At 35.0% G+C, this 27,218-nt stretch overlaps 1 protein-coding gene across 1 annotated transcript; it reads left to right on the top strand.

Annotated features, from left to right (window-relative positions):
• Positions 1–225: 225 nt before the first annotated feature.
• LOC125823434 (mitogen-activated protein kinase homolog NTF4-like) lies at positions 226–13,525 on the top strand. Its single transcript, XM_049502818.1, has 6 exons — positions 226–603; positions 746–875; positions 1,386–1,523; positions 3,957–4,289; positions 4,794–4,974; positions 13,187–13,525. Exons 1-6 carry the CDS (start codon positions 371–373, stop codon positions 13,360–13,362), a joined length of 1,191 nt encoding a protein of 396 aa, XP_049358775.1. The 5' UTR covers positions 226–370; the 3' UTR covers positions 13,363–13,525.
• Positions 13,526–27,218: the final 13,693 nt, after the last annotated feature.

Raw genomic sequence — 27,218 nt, 5'->3', positions numbered from 1 at the left:
AAGAAGAAGTTAAATGTGACATAACATTCCGTTAAGAAGGAATGCAATATTTATTAGTTAAGTATATTTTGAAAAATAGAAATAATTGGATCATATTATATTTATTATAATTGTACATAAAAACCAAAGTTGGAATTTACTCATAAAAACAAGTAAAAAAAAAAGGCAAAAATTAATTACTAAAAAAAGATCATTGGGGAAAGTGTAATTCCACGTGTTCGTCATCTTTGATTGAGATTTGTTTGACTTTCTTCAACTCCACTTTCTCAACATATAAACAAATTCACACCATTTACAATTAGTCAAATACTAACCCTTGATTGTAGGATTCATTTCTACTATTTTTCTCAAACAAATTTATCCCCAAAATATGGATGTTTCAGCTCCGCAAACGGACACGATGATGCCGGATGTGGCTGCCCCTGCGGTTCAGCAACCACCTCCACCACCGCAACCGCTGCCCGGAATGGATAATATTCCGGCGACGTTAAGCCATGGTGGCAGGTTCATTCAATACAACATATTTGGTAATATTTTTGAAGTTACTGCTAAGTATAAACCTCCTATTATGCCTATTGGTAAAGGTGCTTATGGAATCGTTTGGTGAGTTTTTTCTTTTCTTTTGATTACTTTCTATCAATTTCAAAAACGCTTTCCTTTGTTACTTGTAACGTATTTTTTTAGGTTTTTTTTTTCGTTGATTAATGAATTTGACTTTTTTTTATTTGATTGATTGTGTGTATAGTTCTGCTTTGAATTCGGAGACAAATGAAAATGTAGCAATTAAGAAAATTGCTAATGCTTTTGATAACAAGATTGATGCTAAGAGGACTTTGAGAGAGATCAAGCTTCTTCGACATATGGATCATGAAAACGTTAGTGAGTCGTTTCAGCGAGTTTTGAAATTGTTTTGGGGTTAAATTAATCTGAGTATGTTTAACTGTGTTAGTTTATTTTTCATATGAATCTGGATAGTAGAAAGAGTAGGTCTTGAGTGTAATCACGTGCTCGAATTTAGTTAGCTTAATGTATTAACTTAATTAATAAGAACAGAATATTACCTTGACTTTTTGCGGAGAGAAGGGCGTAGATAGTTTTGTTTTCTTTTCTGAAAATGGTAAGACAGATAGTTTGTTTTTTTGTATAATGCCATGGTACCAAACATGTTTAATGGTGTCCATGCATATAAGTATGGAGTTGTTTTCGCCTATTATATATAGGACAAATTGTATTTTTGTCTGTCGGAATTGTATCTATTTGTTGGATATAGATGTTTTCTAGATATTTGTGGATTCGTTTTGAGGATATTTGAGGAGGCTATTTAGAAAGGAAAATGAGTCTGTACAGGTTTTTTCTGATGGCTAATGTGACATCTGTCAATGCAGATTGTTGCGATCAGAGATATAATTCCACCACCACAGAGAGAAGCCTTTAATGATGTTTATATTGCGTATGAGCTTATGGATACTGATCTCCATCAAATTATTCGCTCGAATCAGGGTTTATCTGAGGAGCACTGCCAGGTTAGAATTAGAACATTTATTTATTCAGACAACAATTTAAAAACACAACTGAAGTGTGAGTACCCAATGTGTTTCTCAAAGCTTGTTTCTTTTTATTTTTTCCGCTTCCTTTTTCTAGTTAAAAAATGGAGGAACAAAAAATCTCATGTTTCACGTCATATTCATCATTTTTAGTTGTTTAAACCACACCACTTGTTTGGAAGAATTCTTCTGACTGGCCTGCAACTAATTTCATGTGTGAACTAGTGCAGGTTGACAATTTAAATGATTTAATTTTAGTCAGAGCAACGTGTGGCCAGAAAATTGGTTTCTAGGTTTTAAGAATAGGAAATAAAAATTTCTTACTGAGAAGTGGAAATGTTTATCTTGTACACGTTGCACTTTTGTATGCTAAGTAATGCGATAGCATTTCCCTTTTTTCCTCTTATGGGATCTCATTCGGCTTCTTTCCTCACCAAATAATGCACATGGAAGGACAAAACTTAAAGTAGCTTACAGTTGGCTTGAGATAACTTCTAGATTGAGAATTCTGACTAGCCTGAGATGTTATGCACTTCCCAAGAGAAATGTATATTTTTTTCGTAAAATTTACTTTGTGGGTAGCAGGGTAGGTGTGCCTTAGTGGAATAAAGTTATTGTCAACTTACTGAAAAGTAACAAATAATTAGGTAACTGTTCCATGGATTGTTCATTTATGTTGACAAGCTCATAGTGAACGATTATAATGTTGGTATATTAACTTTGTAAGATCTTCCAAAGTACCTTAGTACAAGTGTAAGTTACATACTCATATTAAGTTCTTTATAGAGAACTAAACCATTGTGGAGTTTACATGCAACGAAGAATTCTCAACCTCTAAAATAACTGAACCTCGTTAGATTTATTGATTTAAGATATAACATTAAATTCCTAGGAGAGGAACTAGAGGAATTCAGGAAATTACCCACAATGAGGTCCATGATAAAAATTTAGAGACAAGTAGATTTTACCGTAAGAATGTTAACACTAGCAACAACAGCATACCAGCATAATCCCACAAGTGGGGGACTAGGGAGGGCGGGTGTACATAGACCTTATCCCTACCTTTGTGGGGTAGAGAGGCTGTTCCAATAGACCCTCGGCTTAAGAAAATCATTTGTAGGACAAATTTGAAAGGAGTGCCAAAGTAGAATGTTATGATGAATAGTGAAGGAAGATAAGTATTGACAATAAAAATAGTAGAATAACCAAAGTAAAGAAACAACAATAGTAATAAAATTGATGAATAAGATAATGCTAGCATAATAATAGCAATATTGGTGATGGAACAGAAAGGTGCTCCATACTACCATTGAGAAGGGAGAAAACACTTGACTACCTACTAACCGTTTGCCCTAATCCTCTACCTCCATGCTCTCCTATTTAGGGTCATGTGTGTCATGTCCTGTCTAATCACATCTCCCCTATTCTTCCTCAAGTTACCTCTACTGAAAACCTTTAGACTCTAGGGTCTGACTCCATGCATCTTGTCTATCTTAACTCTGCCGCATGTCTCATCCATCAATACAACTACAGAAGGAGTTTTAATTTGGATAGATAAAAGAATGGAACTTGTGTGTGATAGTGAGACTGCATGTCACATTGCATCAAATTCAATGTTTTAGAACAGGACCAAACACATAGAGACTAACTCTCATTTTGTCAGAAAGAAGAAAGAAGGTACTCTCCGGAGACATCATCACAAAGTTCGTGTGGTCAAATGATCAGCTTGTAGACACATTCACCAAGTCCCTAGTCGATCCCAAAACAAGTTATATATGTAGCGAGCTTGGTATATATTATTCTTATGCACTGGCTTTAGAGTGAGGATTAAAATCCTTCTGAATATTTTAGAATATATATTATTATAGTAGGTAGCTTAATTTACTCCTATTGTGATTAGGTATTAATTTCCTTTCCTTTTTAGAACATGTAAACATAACTATTTAAACCCAATAGCTTGAGGGAATAATTAAGTTGAGTTCTCTCTTATTTTCTCTTTTACTTCACAACTTCAATATAGAAGAATAAAAAACTTGAACAAACACCATGAATATGTCTATACAACTTGTATAAAAAGTTTCTTCATCAAAAGAAAGAAAAAACAACTTGTATAAAAAGTGTTTTGGTTTGGGTTTTTAAAAAAAATGCAAAACCAAAAAAATATTGTCAGTTTTCTATAATCGGAAACCAAACCAAACCAAGTATAATAATGTTTGTTTGGTTTGATTTTCGATTTGATTTTTTTTGCTTTTCATGAACACCCCTAATATTAATAGTGCATATTGTGCTACTTAATGCATTTCCAGACCCCATTTGTGGGATTACACTGGGCGTGCTGCCGTTGAGTTTATAATGCATTATCGTGTCTAAATTTGTCTGACTAAAACTAAATACTTCTCCATTTGGGTGCAGTATTTCTTGTATCAGATCCTCCGTGGGTTGAAATACATACATTCTGCAAATGTTTTGCACAGAGACTTAAAGCCTAGCAATCTTCTCTTGAATGCCAACTGTGATTTGAAGATATGTGATTTTGGGCTAGCTCGTGTCACTTCTGAAACCGACTTTATGACCGAATATGTTGTGACAAGATGGTATCGTCCACCTGAGCTGTTGTTGAATTCGTCCGACTATACTGCAGCAATTGATGTATGGTCAGTGGGTTGCATCTTCATGGAGTTGATGGACAGAAAACCCCTCTTCCCTGGCAGAGATCATGTACACCAGCTGCGTCTTATTATGGAGGTATCTATTGTTCACTCTCTACCCCTTCCCCCCTTACACTAAAGAAATGAGTTTACTAAGTTTTTGTTCTTTTATCTCATTTTTCCTATTTCACCTCTTTGTACTAGCTGTTTTGTGCAAATCCATTTAAAAGCAAAGAGAAACACCAAGTTGTAGATCTAGGAAACTTGAAAGAGAAGGCTTAGACAGAGTGTAGTTTTATTTTTGAACCACTGCTTCTGTAGACGTCAAGAATTACAACTGATCAACTATGTTTTCTTCTCAGCATGTGTTATGCACATATGTAGTATTTAATTTTAAGAAGGAAAACAAATTTACCTGCCACTCTCTTTCGGTCTTTCGTCTCCAGTTATTAAGAAGATGATCAGTGCATGATTATTTTGTATGATGAATATATAGTTTTTCATAGTAATGACCCGAATCTCTTTTATTATCTTACGTTATGCTCAACTTTATAGATGTAATTAATACTTAAATTATTCTGATGACCGCAACTTCATGCAGTTGATTGGCACTCCTTCAGAGGCTGAAATGGAGTTTTTAAATGAGAATGCAAAACGCTACATCCGACAACTTCCTCTTTACCGTCGACAATCATTTACTGAAAAGTTCCCGCATGTAAACCCAGCTGCTATTGATCTTGTCGAGAAAATGTTGACATTTGATCCCAGAAGGAGAATAACAGGTGCGAAATTCCAGACAAGTTTTTCTCCTAGCTGCATTAATCAATTCTCTATCTGCATCTTACACTATTCCCTTAAAGTGTACAAATGTTCACTTGTTTTCTTGCAAGAGGTCAATCAATTCTTCTTCTTCTTTTCTCGTCAATGAAGGAAAACAGAATCTATTTCAAGTAAGTATTTTATTGATGTGTAGCAATAAAAAACAGCATGTAGAAAGCGTGGATGAAAAGTACATCCGAAAGAGAATTTTACAATGTATGTAAAGAGCTAAAAGAATTCAACAATCATGTCTGGCTCTAAAGCATAATTCGGAGCTTTGTTGAACCAAAAACTAAGCAAGGCTATACTCTTAAGCTTAAAATTAATAATGTTTCCCTTCTTGTCTTCAAAAACTCTAGCATTCCTTTCACGCAACATGACCCACCAAATGACCGCAGAATTGTGAGCCCCCGATGTTTTTTTGGCATACACCATTTCAAGCCCCAAATGATTTAAAAAGAGATGCTAAATCTGTTGGGTAATTCCGCCTCCTCTTCACAAATATAGCATCGGTTACAATGAATGATGTCTCTCATTTGAAGGTTGTCAATGCTGAGACATCCTCCATGGGCTACAATCTAAGATACACATTTGATCTTATATGGAGCCAGATTCTTCTATGAAATCTTCCAAGGCCCAGGAGACATGGTTGAAGAGGGGTTAGTCAAGTCTGGATAACAGTAGAGAGGATTCCATTTTGGGAGTGTTTACAGATGATGGAATCAGGTTGAGAGATCAGAGGAGGGACAGGGTTTTGCTGATTCATCAATAGCGGGCTTCCTCTGGAAGTCTTTGGAAAACATGGGCTTTGGAGGAAAATGGCTAAAATGGATTAAGTTTTGCACTACAACTGTGAAGTTCTCTATTTTGATAAATGGTGCCCCCTCTGGTTTTTTCTCATCAGAGAGAGGATTGAGACAAGGAGATCCTTTATCTCCTTTCCTCTTTATCCTGGCGATGGAGGGCCTAAATGACATGCTCAGAACAGCCCAAACAAGAGGATGGATAAGAGGATTCAATGCTAATATGAATAACAGACAAGGTCTGGCCATCTCCCACTTACAGTATGCTGATGACACATTGATATTTTGTGATGCAGACAGCTCTCAACTAAAGTACTTGAGAGTAATTCTGATCCTTTTTGAAGCCATCTCAGGCCTACACATCAATTGGAGAAAGAGCTTCATCTTTCCTGTCAACGAGGTGCCTAGGATAAACATGCTTGCAAATATTCTAGGGGGGAAGATAGGGGATCTCCCCACAACATACCTTGGCATGCCTTTGGGTGACAAGAGCAGGTCAAAAGGTATCTGGAACAACATTCTAGAAAAGTGTGAGAAGAAGCTGGTGAACTGGAAGAGTCAATATTTGTCCTTGGGAGGAAGAGTCACACTCATCAACAGTGTGCTAGATGCTCTACCCACATATATGATGTCTGTTTTCCATATGCCTGCAAATGTGATTGATAGAATGGATGCAATTAGGAGGATTTTTTTGTGGCAAGGAAATTGTGATCCTAATAATCATAAATTCCATCTAGTGAAGTGGGACCAAGTCATTCTCAGCAAAAAGGAAGGAGGTTTGGGGATAAGGAATCTGAAAATCCAGAATCAAAGCTTACTTATGAAGTGGTTATGGAGATTTGCCTCACAAGAACAAGCTCTCTGGAAGGAAACAATAAAGGCTAGGTTTGGTATGGAGAATTTGTGGATCACCAACCTGTCCACACAACCCTATGGATCTGGAGTATGGAGATCCATTAGAAATTTATGGATCAAATTTTTTAACAAATGCAAAATCAAGGTAGGGAATGGTGGAAGGACTTTGTTCTGGGAAGACAAATGGGTGGGTCAGGTGACTCTGAGAAATAGGTTCCCTATGTTGTTCAACATGAGCCTTCAAAAAGAGGCTACAATCAGAGAAATGAGAGATATTCAAGGGTGGGATCTAAGGTTTAGTAGACATCTAAATGATTGGGAGGTCAATAAAATAGTTGAGCTACTTAACATTCTAGGGCAGTACAAAGATCTAAACACAGATGAGGACAATCTATTTTGGAATCCAGATGAGCAAGGCAGATTTTCAGTTGGCTCGGCTTATAGAAGCTCACAAAGACCTGGTACTCATATAGGTGGATGGCCTTGGAAGATGATTTGGAAAGTCAAGATACCACTCAAGATAGCATGCTTCACTTGGTTGTTAGCCAATCAGGCTGCACTCACTCAACACAACCTCATGAAAAGAGGCATGCAAATCTGTTCCAGGTGTTGGTTTTGTGAATGTGAGGTCGAGACAATAAATCATCTCTTTCTACATTGTAGAGAGGTTGCGAAGTTGTGGCAGATTTTCATCAACTTAAGGGGCATCAGTTGGACTATGCCAAGGAACATCAAAGAAGCTCTAGCTTGCTGGAACAGAGATGGGAATCAGTCAGGACACAAGGAGAGATGGAAGATTGTCCCTACCTGCATTTGGTGGTCTATATGGATGGAGAGGAACCAGAGATGTTTTAAAAACAAGAGCTGCTTTATGCAGAGTTTGAAGCTGAATTGCATGGCTCTTTTCTTTTTTTGGTGTAAACATGAATATCCTCAAGATGCAGAGGATATTCCTAGTATTTTAGAGTTCTTATGACCTCCATAGGAGTTCTTTTCTTTTAGCAACTTTTGGATGTAAGTATTACTAGAATACTCCTTATGTATTCTTTGTTTATAATACAAGTTACCTTTCTCAAAAAAAAAAAATCATCAATTTCCCAGTCATTGAGGTTTCTCGTAAATGGAATGAGCGGTGAGCCATCATTGATGTGGCTGAAGTCCAGCTAATATAGAATGTTGGTTGGATGCATATCTAAAATGAAAAGGGAATCTGTTCATGGAGAGGTGTAGCCAAGCCATGAATTTTGCCAAAATATAATCTTTCTACCATCACCTACTTTAAAGAACATTGTTCCCAAGACTAGCTCTGAAGAGCAACATCAAAGAGTTATCACTAAGCATTACGAAGTTGCTATCATTAGAGTTCAAGATTAAGCAATATACCTCCATGGCTTTGGAAGGGCCATAAATAAGTACTAACCGATCAAACAAACCAATCTTAGCATGAAAAAGTATGGGAACATTTAACCCCATTGTATGCCAAGTTGGTGACTTTAGATCTCTTGGACCTTCACAAAGAATCCAAGAAAGTAAGATGGTTCCCTCTTCATTGCAATCGACCCTATCCTTAAGTACTTCCGCCATTTGTGTTTCCTGTTCAATGTAAACCCATCTTGTTGATTGTTTAATCAAAAGCAAACGCTTTTCTCTATTTGGCTTCCTTTTTTCCTTCTTCTCTTTGAAACTTGGGAAATTCTCTCTTCTTTCCCACCTTGCTTTCCCTTAACAATGTCACATCTAGTGAACTCAACTAGACTTCCCCTGAGCAACAAAATTAGGTGGTTGCTCCATATAAACTTTATTCTCAAGGTCAGCGCAAAGAAAATCATTCTAAATGTCCAACTGATAATGAGGCCGATGGAGGACAACAACTATGGATTGAAAAAGATAGACAAATGCTTAGCCACAATAGAGAAAGTATCACTATAATGAAGCCTAAATATTTGAGTATACCCATTGGGACCAAGGCTGGCCTTAACCAATTAACTTGGTCGTTCGAACCAACTTTGACTGCATAAACCCAACTACAACCAAGAATAGATTTATGAAGAAAGAAGAACAAGCTCCCAAGTATCACTTGCATGTAAAACAAATATTTTGTCATCCTTGATGAGAAAATGCCTCACTCGTAGATTTAGGAATGGAAACAGACGACAAAGATGATACAAAGGCATAGTGGGGTGATGACAGTCTATGATAACTTAAAAAGATATAACGGGTATTAGTATTACGAGCGGATTGTATGCCTTTTTGGAGTAAATTGGTTGATTAAGAGGAGAAAGTCTGGTTACCCTTACCTAAAAAAAAAAAAAAAGAGGAGACAAGTCTGCAGTAGGCACAGGGTTTGGCATAGGAGGTGAATCATCTGGGCTTGATGCTGGACGTGAATGATGGGAAGTTAGGATTGGTGGCTGGAGATGTAGAAATGATTGTAGATTTCTCAAAAGTCTATGTATGTTAAACCTCATAAATGTTAGGATGATCTAATAAGATGTAAATTAAGGTCGAACCTCAACCGACTTAAGGTACCAACAAAGATTAGGTGAGTAGCAATGATACCTGTTTTGATCTCCACTATCTATCATTTCCCCCTTCCAAACTCTTTTGTCCCATAACACTACTATCCCCCCCACTTCTTCCATTAGCCTCTAAAATGGACTTCTCCCTACCATCTGTTGTTCCAGATTTGTCGGTAGAGATTTGAATCATTACTTGTTAGCTTAGTTTCAACCAACACATGAATGTCACCCCCCCCCCCCCCCCCTCTCCCCACTGAAGCAATTTCTTACAAGTGCTCTTTTGCTCTCCCATTTAACCCTCTAACATTCCAAGATAAAAAATTATCTTCATGGTAAACCCTCGTGTGAGATTCTCCCTCTTGTTCTTGGCTCCCCTTCTTTGAATTTCATATCAAAAGCCAAATTCCTAAATTTTTAGGAATTACTGCTGTGAGATTATCCTGCTTGTCATTCCTCCTTTTGTTCTGTTCCATCCCCATCCTTTGATCGATCCTTAATAGCAGTTCATATGCTATGTCCTCACACCCCCCAAAAGCTGTACCAAACCACAATGTCGCTTTCTCCTTCACTTCCTCCTCACTGATCGATTCGTCCACTTGTAGTGGCTCTATGTCATTAAAATTCATCATCTACTTTGGGTTACTCTCCTGGGTTCCTTCTTTTTCCCAAGGTTGAATTTCCATGGAGCTACTTCCAACTATGTTCTTTTCTCCGTGACCAATTTGGCTTTCCATGCACTGCATCAGTCTTTCCTCTCCCTGCTTTTCTGTTATGATTCTGATCGACTCCTGTTCATCAGCAAAGATGAGGAAATCCTGATTTTGTCCCGTACTCTTTGGATGAGTATGGATATTATCTATGAAAGGCTCAGCCGTTTTAATTATTGAGGCCTTTGGTGATTTGGGCTTAAAAAAAGCTCAATACTTTGTGCCCCTGGCCTGCCTAAGTCTTTGGCCAGAATAATTTTTAGTCCACTAGTGCTAGGTGTCTCCATTGGCCCCACCTATGTGGATCCGCTCCCACATGTCACCCCCTGCTTCTATCCCACATGCCTTCCACCTCCAGCTCCTCAATATCCATTGGATATTTCCCAGCCCTCCTTTTCCCTCTTTTGTAGTTTCTTTTCCCTTCAGAGTGCCAAGCTGACTGTCTACCTTCTTCTGGCTCTTGTCACTCTCATCTCGATGGTCGAGCTTGTAATCATTGACCTTTCTGTATCTTGCCAGAGCTTCTACCCAGATCGGTAGAGAGAACACTATGTCACCATCGGCGACCTCTACAAAGCATGGGATTTCCTTGAGAGGTCCCTTCACCTTGATGTGAGCCCATCTCATATGGTTCTTGAGTAGCATTTCTTCTTCTGCCTCTAACCAACCACCGCACTGGTCCCCTATTTTCTTCATCACTTTTTCCGATCAGGGCTGAAGTGGGAGCCCAAGGGCTCTTATCCAGAACCAGTCAAACTTTGTCTGGATGGATAAGTCCCTGTTGTTGGAGACCACCATTTGACTTTCAAGCTCATCTGCTGTCTCATCCATCTCCCCCCAGAATGTGTTCAGCGATCTTTCGAGACTGGGAGGTTATGGACCCCTTTCCACGCCTGTTGTGCCCATCTCCTAACATCGTTACGGGTGGGGATCTCATCATACTCTGGAAATTACCCACTAGACATCTGCTTAGGAGTTCATTTCTGCCTTGGGATTTGCAGGCATCAAGATAGTTTACCTCCTGCTGTGTCTCTTGTTCCTTTTGGGCCCATATGTTTCTGTGCATTGCTTCTTTATAGTTCTTTTCCTCTTCTGTGTATTTGAATGTGTAGTCTCTTTGGCATTTAATGCGAGCTGTGTATTTGGACCATTTATGAAGCCTTCAATTCTTGTTGCAAGCCCCAACAACCCCTCATTAAAGCTGTTCTCAGGCAGAATTATTACTGATCTTGATGAACCATTTACTGCAATCGTATATATGAATCTACCATATTTATTGAACTTCAAGGAGAAGTGAAAATAGGTAACCAGATCTCTGCCTCTCCATGATTTAAAAGCTTTCCCCCTTGTGTCTGATGCCTCTGGCAGCCTCTTGACTAACCATAACAAAGCTACCTAACTGAGAGTCATCCTTCGCATGTGGAGCTTTGATTCTCCACCAGTAGAACCAAGTTCCGTTAGAAGATTTTGTCTCGGTTATATCATATGATTTGCCCCAGCCTGAAATAAATACGATTCTCCATTAGAGGATGCGTTCTGGTGGTCAAATACCACTGGAAAATATTGTCTGGAAAGTCCTAGGGGGGTCCTAAGAAGCCCTGCCTAGGAACTCATGCTAGGGAGCATTTTTATAATATCTTATTTGTTGCATCCTGTGATCCAAGGAATCCTAAAATTATGTACAAAAATCAGTCAATGTCTGAGACGAGAAGAACCCTAGCTCCTTTTTTTACAAAATCAGTAACTAACCTGGAAGCTAAGATGAAATTTGAGCTTATTGGGAAAAAACAAGGCGGGGAGAAGGGTTTAGAGGCACGAACCACAGCGGAACCGCGGTCGGAGAAGGAAGAGACCCAATTTTGATTTTTACAGATGACCCCCCTTAAGTTATTAACCTATTTCTGGTTCTTTTATTTCTGCATAGGTGGAAATATATTTCCACGTGGAGTGCCACATGACACCCTTTTTTAACATAAAAGGAGTGTACCACACACCATCAATATTTCATCTAGGTTTGTTTTAATCTATGTTGCTCAGACTCTTCAAAAATGTAGTTTTTGGAGAATCGACATGGGTGCGGCATCAGAAGTGAAGAATCCGCGCAACTTAGGTTTTAATACATATATAGGATAGTTTAGGTAGGTATAGGGAACAAGTAGTTGGGGATTGAAATTTGCGAAAAACTGATAGTTCATGTGTTTTTGACCGTTTGTCTTAAAAAAAATAGCTCGTTGAGCTTCCGAGAATGGTGGATTTTCAGCAGTTGCTCAAATCGGATCTTTCAGTGGCCAACTGTAAGATTTCAACTCAAAATAGAGGCAAACAATCTATTTACTCGATAGAACTCACAATAGCATTCCAGCAAGTTTCAGAGAGGTTTAAACCAATGACATATAAGAATAGTGAAGAATGAAGGACGTGCATGGTTTTTCTATTTTGGGATTTTAGATTTTTTGAAAATTTTCTGATATAGAAAATCAAATCCTAGACAGTGTTAGTGTAAAAAAAAACACTAATCTGAGTTCTGATACCGAATGATAACTTTCGAATTCAAGATTAATGCAGAGTTGAAAATAAAAGAGAAACTATACACAAGTTAAGAAATAATAGATGTCAATTAGATGCGTCTTCCTATTCGTCTAGTATCGTCACCCTTAATATGTAATATGAGGGTAGAAGTTTGGGGCTTAGCAGATTGGAGACCGGCAGAAGTTAAGAGATGTACTCATTAAGCATATTTCTAAAATTCTCTCTATAAGGTTACTTTTAGATTTTGGTGTTTCCAATAGACTTATTTGTATCAGTTGTATCATTTGCATCTCCCTGCATCCTATAGAAAATAGTTGAGTATGCCATGAGTTGCAACTTCTCTATGCAAGGCTGCACTTAACATAGTTTAAAGGAAAACTTGATCAAACATAAAAAATAAAAAGTATGCGCAAAACTTAAAAATAGTTTTGGGCTATATATGAGTGTAAATGCTAAAGCTTCGTAGGAGAAGTGCTACCACCACTTCTTTAGTGGATAGTGGATACTGAGTTGATTTCTTGGCATGTATGAATTGAAATTGTACTTAATATACTGGTATTGCTTTCAAATGATGTGCAGGAGTTTGAATAACACATTTTCATAGTATATTCAGTGTTTAGCTCTTTTCATTGGTTAATAGTAATTATTTATTTCCATGCTTACAAACTGCTGTCCTGCTGCAATTAGATTGCCTTCTCTTTAATGCTTATATATTTAATTGGTCCAAATACTGATCCCTTTTCGGTACTCTGTTCTTTTCAGTTGAAGACGCACTTGCACATCCTTACCTAACATCGCTTCATGATATCAGTGACGAGCCCATTTGCATGACTCCTTTTAACTTCGACTTTGAACAACATGCTCTTACAGAGGAACAGATGAAGGAGCTGATTTACAGGGAGTCCATTGCATTTAATCCTGAATACCAGCGCATGTGAATAATCGCTGACAGATTGTTGCAGGTTTGATCTACATGTTATGTGTAACTGACAATTTATCCCCCCATGTATATATGTGTGCATTCCGTCCGGGAACATGGATGAGTTTCTTATGCAAACACTTGGTAATGAAGCTGACTTATGTATGGAGAGTTGTTTGATGATGTATCTTATGGGGTGGATCGTTTGTGTTTTATTTAGACTGAAATGAAATTCTGGTGGACAATATCTGTGTCTGATGTTTCTATTGTCATTGATATTCTTATTTCATTGCCCACTTGCTTTTGTTTCATTTGATTTTATACTTTATGCAACCTCACAGACAGCTAGTGTTGAACCATAAAAATGCCTCCCCAACCACAAATATCTATTTACCAATTATCACTCAAAACTACCCACCCCAACAAATTTCATCACTGATCAGCCACCATTCAATTTCCATCACCATAGTCTACATCCCAACAAATCAGCTCCCATTTCACATCTACAGCTACCTTAGTCAGAGCACCTATGGTGGCCGGAACTTCAACCAGTTAATAACGATCAATCACCCCGTAACCTCGCTCCTCCACGGAAGTTATCAATATTGACTTATAGCTTGTTCGGCCAAGTTTTTGGGAGGTTAGAAGTGCTTCTTTTGTTTTTTATTAAGTGATTATTTTTAAAAAGTGAGGAGTTTGGCTAGAATTTTGGCAGAAAATAAGTGCATCTGGAGAGAAGTAGAAGTAGTTTTTCAAAAGCTAAAAAACGTAGTTTTGCTCTAAAAGCACTTTGTTAGGATACTTTTTTGAGAAAATACATAGAAACACTTTTAAAAACTTGAGACAAGGTTTTTGAACAGAACTTCCATAGGCGAGAGGTGTAAGCACTGCGAGGTGTGAAGCGATCTCGTACTAAACAAAACGACTTTCACTTTCCATAACAAGAATGAAAGAAAGCCAACCTATGAAATTGCTGTCAGTCTCGCTACTTCTTTAGTTGCCGCCCCCTACTTGCTCATTTGCAATTACTACCACAAGAAAGTCGCTCCTATCTCTAAAGGGGCTTATTCATTCCACGACTTTCTTATGTTATGGGGTCTCAAAGATTGAATTTAGCTGTCAACCCTAGTTAGCGAATTTAAAAACTCTCCCTTCTCCCATGCTTTCCGTTGGTCAACAACAAACTCTAATTGTTGCTCAAAAGTACTTTTTAGATTTACTAGTCAAACACAAACGACTTCTCACCAAAGTAAGCTAATTTGAGAAATTTAATCAAAGAAGCTATCAAACTACGTCATCTGGATGACCATGTTTGCAAACAACCAGTTCATAAGTCGTCAACTATACTAGGAATAAGAGATACGAATCTAGTCTAGTATGAATAATACATCATCGATTTGGAATACAAAATAGAAATAAGATACCATGAACTAGAAGATGACAACACAATATTGAAACAAGAGTCAATCTCCAAAGCTTTCTCACAAACTCATACTTGCAAATAGGGGTCAAGTACAACAAGTGTAGTTAAATACAACACATATTCAGTAAGTATATTCCACTCTCCCCAACAAAGTAGTGACAAAAATTTACTAAAAATACCAACTTCTGAACTTGTACAATTATTATGTCCAGCAATAATAATAATAATAATAATAATAATAATAATAATAATACTAAAGCACGGAAACAGCATAAACTAGTATGCACAAATAAAGCATATAAAAATATGCATATGTCCAGCATCTGGCCGGATGCACACGGTTGTTGACAAAATGAGCAAAGTCACCAGTTTTCTGATGAGTAACTGACCAACCACCTAACTTTTTTGTTTTTTTTTCCTATTTGGTGTCTGGAGCCTACATTGAAGCTCCGACTAAGTCTGAATAGCACACTATAGGACCCATTCGGGGATGATGCACCCAACGTGACTTATGATATTGAATTCCCCTCCTACCATCTAGGGCGATTCTATGTTCATAGTAATTTGTTAATTGAATTTCACTACTCCAATATCACGGGCGTTTGGTAGAGTGTATTAGTAAAATTAATGCATATATTAGCTTTTTATGTATTAGTAGTATCTTGTTTGATGCACTTTTTCATGCGATGTATATCTAATGTTTGCATTTATTATATTATTGTGCAGTATTTTAAAAGACTGTTGGGACTCGCCTCGGGGCTCGCCCTGGGGCGGGGCTCTAGCAAAATGTCCCGAGACTCAAGTGTGGGGCTTAGTTCTATAAGACTTACGCCTTAAGCGCCCGACTGTACGCCTTAAGCACGCCCAACGCTCGGGGCTCATCTAACAGATCTTACACAAAATATATTTACTTGGACATCCATTTTACAACACTCCCCTTGGATGTCCATGTCTTAATAGATAATGTATCTCGTTAAAACCTACTAAGAAAAACCCAATGGAAAAAAAATTTAATGAAGGAAAAAGAGTGTACACATATTATAATACACATTAAGAGTTGTCTCATTAAAAACCTTACCAAGAAAATCAAGTAGGAGAAAATCTTGGTTAAGGAAAAAAAAAGTGCAGCGCGTATTATTCTCACCCGGATTAAGACATCACTTAACAACCCGAAGATAACGCATTCCAATCTTATATATCGGCTTCTCAAAGGTTGAAGTTGATAATGCCTTGGTGAATACGAAGTGTTGAACATCTGCTACATTCTTCTTTTGAACATCGTGAATAACAAGAACTTTGATGAAATATATTTTATTCAGTCTCCTTTGATGTGTCCTCTTCTTAATTGAGCACATGCAACATTGTCTTCATATAATGTTGTTGGAATATCTCTCTTCAAAGGAAGGTCACATATTTTTTGGATATGTTTATTGATCTCAACCAAATATATGTTTGACAATTACTTAATTTGTGATCTTACCGGTGTAGAAAAATTGCTCGTTTGATCTGACGGACACTTCCAATAAAATTGAATGTCTTGTGAAATGATTTAATATGATAGTATTTCCAAATGAAAATAGATAACTTTATTGAGATCCAATTTCATATTTTCTTGCAATTTATTATCAATAAACATTGACACAATTGATTATCGATATGTGATTCACTCTAATATCTCCACCAATAAGAGTGATGTTATAATTTACATGCATATTAATAAAATTATTTACCATGAATAATAATAATAGTAGGATACATAAGTGCACCAATTGCACTATGATATGATAGTTTCTAAGCATTTTAATGAGATCAAAATTGATCTTTATGTTATGTGATCTTACAATCATTGGGGTAATATTCAATGGTATCGTTTTATAACCTTTTAAATCCTTTAAGAATTTTCATATAATATTTATGGTCTAGCTAGCCATGATAATAATTCATTATACGTATTCAAGTTTTTCATGTATTGTTAGACTGAAAGAAACCTCATTGCATCCACCATAGGAGATTACATCTCCATACAATAATGTCAGGACTTTGGCGAAAGATCTTTAATGCATAAGTCGTACTTTATATTTTACGATTTTACTTATCGCACAATAATTCATTTGTACCCCCACTGACATTATATCTTGCTATATGGACAAAATAAGTTCAAAACATCACTTTTCAAGTGAAATAAAATATACTTGAATTGTATTTTCTTTGGTCAATCATTTATCTGTCAATTCTCGACAGATTTAATCTCAAGATCCTCATCACCATTTATAATTTTGAGCTCTATATTATATTGAAGATATCATCGACGATTTATTTAATATCTATTCTAGTATGTCATAACTTGTTGAACTATCTTTATTTTTCATCATTTTCAGGTACCTGGACCTTTGCCAAGGTTTTATGAAGTGTTCAGTCATTGTGCTTTTTGTAAAGCACATGTGATGCTTATCGTGACCAACGACACTAACCTACGGTACGAGTGTCTACGATCGTCGATAATATAGTAACCCAACAAAAGGTTGGGGTCGTATCCCAAAAGAGTGGTTTTGAGAATTAATAGAAAAATAAAATTTAGTTCTAACTAGTCGTAGCTAAAGACATTAACGAATAAAAACATAGTAAATTAAAGAGGGTGACGCAAAAGGGTCAAATGTCAATTGGGGGTTTTGTCACAAGTAGTAAAAACAACAAATAATGACAAGAAAATCAAGTATGGGGAAAAGTTCTTGGGGTGTGACCGCAATACAAGTTGAGATAAATCGTTGGGTACATGCTTTCGATAGGAAATCTGCAAGATAATAGTGACTAAGCTAAGCTTTAAATGGAAATAAGTTCCCTCTCGGGCAACTTACCCCATTTCAAATGCATTCCTCTCGGACACCCATTTGCCGCATGAAGGCCAGCCTACGCCTTACCCCACTCACTATCTCGAGTTGAGTGTTAGGATATGGGACTAGGGCTCACCCTCTTTGGCTGAACCTCATGTCGACCCACTCCTTAGGCCATCATCTAGTGGTCTTGGTTTCGCGACCTCCCTCTCGGGCAAGCCTAAAACACATGGGTGGTTTTGTATTTTCAACTACAAATCCATTAAATTAAACCACAATCACTAGGTGAAATCACCATTAAAATACATCTAACCTATCAGCAAGCAACACCCAACAACAATATCAACACATATTTGCTAAATCACACCCCAAGAATGGGGGGTTTTAGCCACACATCAAGAAATAACAAAATACACCTAAAATGATACTAAAATCAAATGGGTATAAGGAATTAAACTTTGATTTAAGCAAAGGAAGAAGAATGGAGAAGACCCACTTCCAACTTAGGGAAAATGAAATCCTTCTTTCTTCAAGTCTCCCAAAAATTCCTCTCCAAACTTGAGAGAAAATATCTAAAAAGTACTATTCTATTTTGAAAATTAAAATTAATGTTCGACTCTTTGATAATTAATAACAACTTTAGTATTTATAGACTTCAGAAATTAGTGTTGGCGGATCACTTGGCAAGGTTAGTCGAAGTCGCCGAATGACTCAGCGACTAGCCCTTCTTCTGTCTAATGCCGTTTTGTGCTTGCCTTCAGCATCTTCACGTTCTGAATCATTGGGTGGTATAGTACTGCTTCGCGGAATTATTCGGCGAAGCGCCAAGTGTGTTTGGCGATGCTCAAGCTTCAGCTTCTTCGTTCTTTTCAGTCTTTTTGTTCCTTTTTGCGCCTAAGTGTCCATGCTTCCATTAAAACTTCAAATACCTGAAAGTTAAGAATTTTCATCAGAGACAAAATAAGCATTTGAGGATACTATTTCTATCAAAATAAAGCCCTAAATGAGTCCAATTTGTGGACTCATCAACATGCCTTATTATTATGATCATTTACTCCTTTTCTTCTTCAAGAAGTTTTATCTTTCGAATCTACTAATCTATCAAGCTTCAGGTGTGCCATAAATTATGTCCTTTAAAGACTTTTCGTTGGAGCATTTATAACTGGATTATAACATAGGGTTAGCGAATGCGTCTGACAATTGACTTAAATTAGGTATAACTTATTTTTCAGTTGCTTATTTCCCCCTAATGTTAGAGAATCTAACATTCACCCAACTTTATTTGGGGACTCATCTTTGTGCATTGTGTATTGGTGGAGCAGGAATAATATATCGCACATTTAAATTTCTAGATGAGAATTATTTGGTTCTCGACCCTGAACCAATTGTGATAGGGGAACCTTGTTGGCTTGATATGTACAAGAATTGCTACACTTTAAATAACACATCTCATACCAAATTTCTTTTGAGAGTTTTATTCTCATAACCAACGATTTAGCTATAATTGGAGGTATATAATGTTTGCTTAAACCACTTGGATATAAACCAACATCATCAATATAATTTTATAATTTGAAGTATGCAGAGATAACAATTCGAGCAAACAACCTTTTGTAAAAATTAAATTGCAAGTTGCTAATAAAGCACATGTGACCATAACATAATGCATCTATCAAAATCATATAATAGTAAATAGTCCACATGGCGGGGAACGAGATCATATTCACCTTTTTATACATTTCAAAATTTCAGGAGATACAATCTCAATTTTAGTTGATATAACAATAATTTTATCATGAGAATAAACAACACGAGAATTCTTGAACGGACCCATATTTTGCATGTGATTCCATCATCATGCACATATTTAGATACCACAAGCAATATGAAAAATGAGTAATCTTTCACATAAATATTTATAATTCACTTAGATTGTAGTAATATGAAGATCTTAAATCTTTTCATATTTTATAGTCTCAATATAATTTTTTTCTTTGACTATTTCTTTGAAACTTAAAAAGCTTCTTTTGAGACTTACTACAATTTCAATATCATGAGCAATTTTATTTCTTTGGGTGGTAGCACATTAGCTCACCAAAGCTCACAATTAACATTGGATACTACCACATATTTCATAACATTGTTTGTGTGGTGAACTTCTCTTTCAAGGAGAAATTTATATCATTATTGTCACGATCAAAATCATTACAAGCAAAGCTTGTTTCTTGATTTACTTTTGTCATTAGTATCTCCTCCCTTTTGTTTAATATCTGGCAAAATATTTTTGACATACAGAGACACATAATCAATGACAATTTTTTATTGCCAAGAATTATTTCCTTCTTTTGTCATTTCGATAGTTAATAATAAAATGTACCACACAATATTTGTGATGTACTGAATGTACTTGACCAATGATCATTTATATCAAAATAATTTTTTTTTTATATGGGGTGAGTTGTGGTATTTATTAAATCATACATGAGTATGTCCTTATTTATATTTTTCATCATCTCTTGACACATTCATTTTCAAGAATGGTCTACTTCTCATGATACTTATCACAAGTCACATTCTCTTCAAGGAATTGACTATAATCATATATAAATGCTTCATAATTATATATTTTTTCATTAGAAGTTCATTGTCATACTTTGAAATTTATCATATTCATAGGACATACCTTAACATCACCTTTGAAAGGTCAAGTGCACCTTCACTTTCTATTTCTTTATTTTGATGGAGGATTTATAAAATCAAATTAGTTTGCACATATGGTAGTCGTGTGCCCAATACCTTTCACACCAAATTTGATGACAAAAAATACATTCACTCTTTGAATGACCATTTTGAGAACTCATATTGTTCTTTCTTTTATAATTATCACAATGATTACTAGTATTATTTTGTCCGTTCACATCCTTTTTCATTGTCCAATCATAAAATAATCTTGTCATCTTTCAGACTTTTATTTTATTGCTATCAAATTCTCTTTTAAGGATGGAGCATATTCAATAGGACGAAATTCGCATATCGATTTGCTCAATTATCATTATATATCAATATATTGAATTGGGACTTTAACCCAATGTCTTATCCATACAAAGGCGTGTTAGGTCAAAATACGAAGGAATTTGAACCCAAAATTTTACTATCACAGTGCATCAAGACTTTACTTGATGCCTTACCCTTTTGGTGTGATGAAACTTGAATTCACCGTCTCACCCTCAATCAATAAAACTTATCCCTGAGCCTTTAAAATATTATCACTTTGTTATTAATAGCACAAATAAATTTAGTCATAATAATACTTCAAAAGATCATGTACAAATTATTACCTCTGTTAAACGAAACAAAGTTGGTCCTCATAGGTGCCTCTGAATACTATTTTCAACTTAAAAGTTTTATGAATAATTCACTTATTGAAAGATCATCAAATTAATTTTCAACATTAACTTCATTTATTGCTAGTTAAGAAAATTTCTTTCTTCAATTGTAATTCGAAGATAAAGCAACAAGAGGTAAACACTAATCATCACAATAAATAAAATGATACCTCGAAATTCAAAAATTAAATAAACACTTGATAAATGGACATAATAAAGTCTACGTGTCAAATTGACTCAATGACATGTAGGTTATAGTAAGCATATATTTTATGGATTTCAAAAATTAGCATACTTTTTTTGTAGATATATACAAATCAGAATTAATGTAATTAGTATTATGAAGGAAGCTTACCATAAAGCAAAAATATAATATTATCTTACCATTGACAAGTTTGTTAATTGTCAACCTAAATGACATATCAATTATCTTCAAAGAATCTTTCATGACAGAAAATTCCTTTTGATGATTCCAAAAGAAAATAAAATATATATACTTGTCAAATATTAATTTGCTTACCTTTTTAAAGCAACTAAAAAACAAGTTATGTTAGCACATATAACATATAATAATTCTGATTAGCTAGTTAAAGATAAACATGTGTGAAAATAATCAATGGTGTTGATCAAAGTTAATGTTGGTCAACATTAGAAATCTTAGTACCTTTTCTTTTTTATTTTGATATGCATTCCGTAAATTAACTATATCTCATTTAAAAAGCAATTATGTATTACTAGGTGATAACCACAATAAGGTATAAACCAAATTAAAAATTCATGTTATGCACTTTTAGTCTTCTAACGATTTCTAGGTGTTAGTAATGCAAAAGGATTTAATGCATGCATTAACATGGTTAAAGACTAAATTATACCTCAAAACCCCTTTGGCATATTTTTCACCATAACTGTGGAGGATATTTTTACAAATAATTTTTTTATACAATGTATTACTAATACAAGCACTACTAATATACTATATTTAGCATAATTTTAATATACTCCACCAAATGACCGGACCCGTTTGGTAGGCGGTATTAGATAGAATAGTTCATGGATTAAAATTTAGTCCATCTAATACATTGTTTGGTTACTTTATTTAATTTAGTCCATGGATTGCTTATCCATCATATGTGGTCTTATCTTATCCCTAGAAAATGGAGGGATAGCTAATCCAAGGTTTGACAAGCCTTGGATAAGACCCCTAAATGACTAAACTATCCCCTTATTCATTTTCCTAAAGTTATTTTGTAATTTAATTTCCTTTTTATTTATATTGGAATGGTTATAAATGTTCTTTTTTTAATTCTCCAAATCCATTTAGTGTAATTTAATGATTTCACTAATATTGTTTCTCTATTTTTTCTTGATTTTTTTTATTCAAGATAGTTTGTCGATTAACTACTTGAACTATTTTATTTTTTTAAAATAAAAAAAATAAGCTTTAGATATTGAATAATTTAAGTAGTCTTAAATCTATGTTAAGTTTAAGATATACTTGACCAACAAAAAATTAGAAATACACCGTGCCATAAATGATCTCCTTAGTGGTACATCACACCTTAAAATTAATAGGAAATAATTTTTTTATAGAATTTTAAATCAAACACAAGATTAAGTGAAAAGTAATGAACCAAACACTTGACAAAAAATAATCCTTGCACTACTAATCCCTGCATTACTAATTACTGTGTTACTAATCTTTGCATTGCTAATCCCTACATTATCAATATTTGTTCCAAACGACCCCTTAGTGTTATGCACTTAACATAGACGTAGTAACTGCCATCTTCTTTTAAATTCTTTGACAAACGTTAGTTATTTTTCCATTTTAGTAATAAACCCAAGAAAGATAAGTAACGGGAGGATAAATATTTACTCTAAGAGTGTTTATATCAAATTTTGTGAATTTGTAATAATTAACTAATTTGTTGAGGTGAGAACGTACGTTAATTAATTAAATATTAAAAGTTAATATACAAACACATGTCATATATTTATTGATTTGACGTAAAATATGAGATCCTAAGTTTTTATCGTAATGAAAAAGGGAGGAGGATTTTGTTTTTTTCTCATCTAATTTTGTGATTCTTTTTATTAAAAAAATTATTAATCAAATAATGATAACCATGGGCTTCATAAGTATGATTGCGCGCTCTTTTTCCACATTAACTATGTCCCCACTAAAAAAAGAAATATTTCTTCAAAAAAATTCTCCCACTAGAAGACCTCAGCTCCTACAAAAACTCCTAAGGGTCTGTTTGGAAAGCCACTTTGTAATTGAAATTGGTGTAATTACTAGGGTAGTAATTACCAGCCTAGTAATTACATTATCTAATAACTACACTGACCTGTTTGGTTGCCACAGTGTAATTACACATGTCATGTTTGGATGCCACAATGTAATTACACATGTTCTGTTTGGATGCACAATTGCAATCATAAAATTATAATAAATTTTAAAAATAAAAATTAATTATTTAAAATTTATACCAAACAAATAAAAAACTTTATAAATGACATTAAATTAAATATTTAAGATATATATTCTTTTTTGAAAATATATTAATTAATAAACATATTTTCTGTAACTAATATTATGAAAAAATAATTGATTTATATTTTGTCAAATTAATATATTTCAATTGAATTGATCGTAACAACTAAAAGTATGAAATTTCTATGAACATCGTGAAATGCATGTTTGATAAAAAGAATAATATATAAATAAAATGTCATAAATTATTAAATGTTTGACAAAAATATAATCTATCAAGTCTAATTAAAAAATGACGTGCAATGTAAAATCAATATTACTAAAACAAATGAAACTGAAAATATAAAATATGTTATAAATTCAAAACAAAAAATTTAACATAATACTCTTATAACAAATTTCAACATAGCAATAAATATGATTTATTTTTATATTTCCTTGATAAAGAAAACGTAAGTCCATAACCTTACTTAACAATAAATTCTATTTTAATTTAAAAATTAGAATACTAATAAAATTATGCTAATGAGAAAATAAGTATGACATAAAGAAATAGATAATACGAGAAAATTATATAGAATCACGTAAAGTAAGGTTGAGAACAAGAAGAAAATGAAATATAATAATATACAATAAAAAATAAACTTACAAATTTTTAGAATAATAAAAATAAAAAAAGAACTTAAAATAATAGAAGTAAAAAAATTAAAACAAAAAAATAAAAATAAAAATAAAATAAAGAAATTAAAACATAATCAGGTGGTAATTACGTGGCAATTCACAACCTCATTGTAGAGTGTAATTACCCCCTGTCAATTACATCAATTACATGTTGACCAAGTAATTACTAGTCCTTCAAAACAGGACAAGACAATGTAATTACACCAAATCAAACTATCAGGATGTTCTTCCAAACAGGTCCTAAATGTCCCTCAATTTGAGCAGCAAGATACCATCCCTAAAACCGTCAGACCTGTAAAATCATTGTATAATACAAATGGTGTGGATGAAGACCCTGTGAAGGGATTCTGCATCTTCACGTGACTTAATAGGAGAGGAAGATTCAAATTCAAAGAAATGATCTTTCTAAATTTATTCGAAATTTAAAAAGTTTCCTTTTTAAAATCAAATAAACTGTCCCTCAATTATCTGAGAAATAAATTGACAGATATGTGCAAGAAATTAGATCCCCTCACCCTCATAGACTTGGGTTAAGATTTCTATATTGCGAAATTCAATCAAGAGAAAAACATGAGCAAAATATTTCATGAAGGGCCTTGGTTCGTAGCAGATAGTTTCTTATCTGTAAACCAAACTTTGTTCTGGACAGTCATGGTCACCCATACTGCAATTTAGATCAGGCTCCATCAACTCCAAACTAAATTATGTGATAGGAAAATACTTTAAAAAATTAGGAAAAAAGCTAAGCCTACTACTGAAAATCGATACTTGTACATCGTGGATGCTAAGAACGAATATATGCATCCAAGTTCCATTAGATAAGAAATGAGATCATGAAGGAAAATCACATTCAAAGAGTATCTATGAAAGGGAAGGAATTTCGTGCACAAACTGTGGGCGTTTTAAGGAAGTGTTTGAACTCCAACAAAATAGTAGCAAATTTATAGGCAACCTCTACCTCCAAAATGCAGAAATCATAAGATGGATGTCAAATCCCTAAAAGGAAAAAAAGGACCAACAAACCAGCACACTTATAATGTTGGTTAGAGAATATGCACAAAACACCATACAGGTAAAATTCACTGAAGCAGCATCAAATAAGCTCTCAAACCAAAATTAAAATAATATATATTTCTTTTCAAGTACCAACCTGATTAATTGTAGTAAGCTGGAGCAATCTCCAGAATACTCTTAGATTAAAAAAAAATCACAAAACCAACTTCACTGGGACCAGCCAGCAAAATCTATAGTATCTAAGTTGTCACACACTACCTTAAAAGAGACCATCAATTCGCATCCTGTTTCTTTAAACTCTCTAACTAGAGGATCTCTCGAGAGATGTAAAATATCTCCTCAAGATTATGCCATTAATGGAGAAGTATCCATTGGGGATAACAACACACTCCATTCGTACTATGATTTACTCGAAACTACTCCATGGAAGCCACCACCACCCCCAATTTCTTATCGGAATAATCCCTACTCTATCATCACTTCCGCTCAAATGAAATGATAACTTCAATTAACTCTCCACCCGTACCTTTTACTAGGGGAAGTGGATTCTCTCCTGAACCTCCTCATTCTATGGCTACCACTCCTACTCCAAAAAATGGTTAACTCACAGTCGAAAACCCAACAAGACAAGATACCACCTTTAGTGCTAGTCACAACGCTGTAATCACCAGATCACTCCCATTTGTCGTGGTTGAAACTTGCACTATATGGATGATTTCTCTCCCTCTAAGTCAACGTTAGAGACCTACTGTTGATCCTGGGCCACCTGATTTGGACTTAAATGTTGCTTCATTCTCAATTGATGGGCATCCAAAATCTAATATTGATGCCAACATTTAACAGCCTCATGGAACAAATCTTTCACAACATCCATTTTTTTCCTAATGACATCACTGTTAGAGTCAACATTGAACCCCTGCTTTCGTCCCATGGTCACAATCAAGACGGGATCAAACAGAGGTAGAAGGCCAAAAAGAGGTCGGCCTTAGAAATCCTAAAGAAAAACACCAAAGAGATGGAACTTCTCTTAGCCTCCTTGTAGGAACGTTGTCGTCTTGGAAAGACTATTTCTCAAAGAGCTTACAAGTGAAAGACTTATGAAGGAATTGTCAAATGGAGAATGGGAAAAGCCCCATGGAACAACCACCAACTCAGTTAATTCTAATGAACTTCATTGTTTGGAATGTGAGGGGAGCAAATATATAGCGCCGCCAATGTGAAGCTATGGTAAGATGTATAATCCAACAATATTTTTACTTCTCCTTAAGATCGGAATAGTTGAGCACAGGTGCTTGATTGAGGCCCTCAAATTTGACACTCAGATTCAGTCTTTTGTTAAAGGACTATTTGGGCATGTGGAAAAAGGACCGACTCTCAGTGGCATCTCCATCACTGCCCAAAGCATTTATGTGATGGTCCAAGTAATTTTAGACTCTAGATCTTGGTATTTTAATGTCATTTAAGCTAGTAATTAAATGACTTTCAAATTTACCTAAAACCATTGTAGGAGACTGGATTATTGAGGGGGGGCTTCCATGAAGGAAGGCCAATGAAAAATATGGAGGGAGATACATTAATAATTTTAGATCCAACACTTTTAGACATTGTCTAAACAATCATGTAATATGGTAGACCTTGGGTTGAAAGGGTGCAAGTACACCTGGACATACAGAAATAGTGGATTTCTGTATGAAATATATATTTGTATGAACCCACCCAGCAGGCCAGCATAGTGGATTCATGTGCTATCTTCTGGAAAATAATGTGCTGGATTGTTCAACGTATAATATGAAACATTATCAACCCAGAAATTGTCAACGCATAACATGAAACATTTATAACATGGTCGCTACTCGCTAGAGGGTGTGAAGACAAAGGAGGTTATGAGTTATGTTTAATTTAGGAATTAGGGGCTAGGGCTCCAAAATTTGGTTCAAAATTAAAATGTTTTGGGTAAAATTATATAAGTAATATAATTTTAAATTTATTTAATAAAATTTTGATTCTTCGGGTGCACTGAAATTTCAAGACCCAGAAGTTTCCAGA

Source organism: Solanum verrucosum, unplaced genomic scaffold (genome assembly GCF_900185275.1).
Source record: "Solanum verrucosum unplaced genomic scaffold, falcon-dt-bn FXZP01000012.1, whole genome shotgun sequence".
NCBI classification, from domain to species: domain Eukaryota; kingdom Viridiplantae; phylum Streptophyta; class Magnoliopsida; order Solanales; family Solanaceae; genus Solanum; species Solanum verrucosum.
The sequence above is the reverse complement of the archived record's forward strand: the minus strand, read 5'-3'. Positions and strand labels throughout refer to the sequence as shown.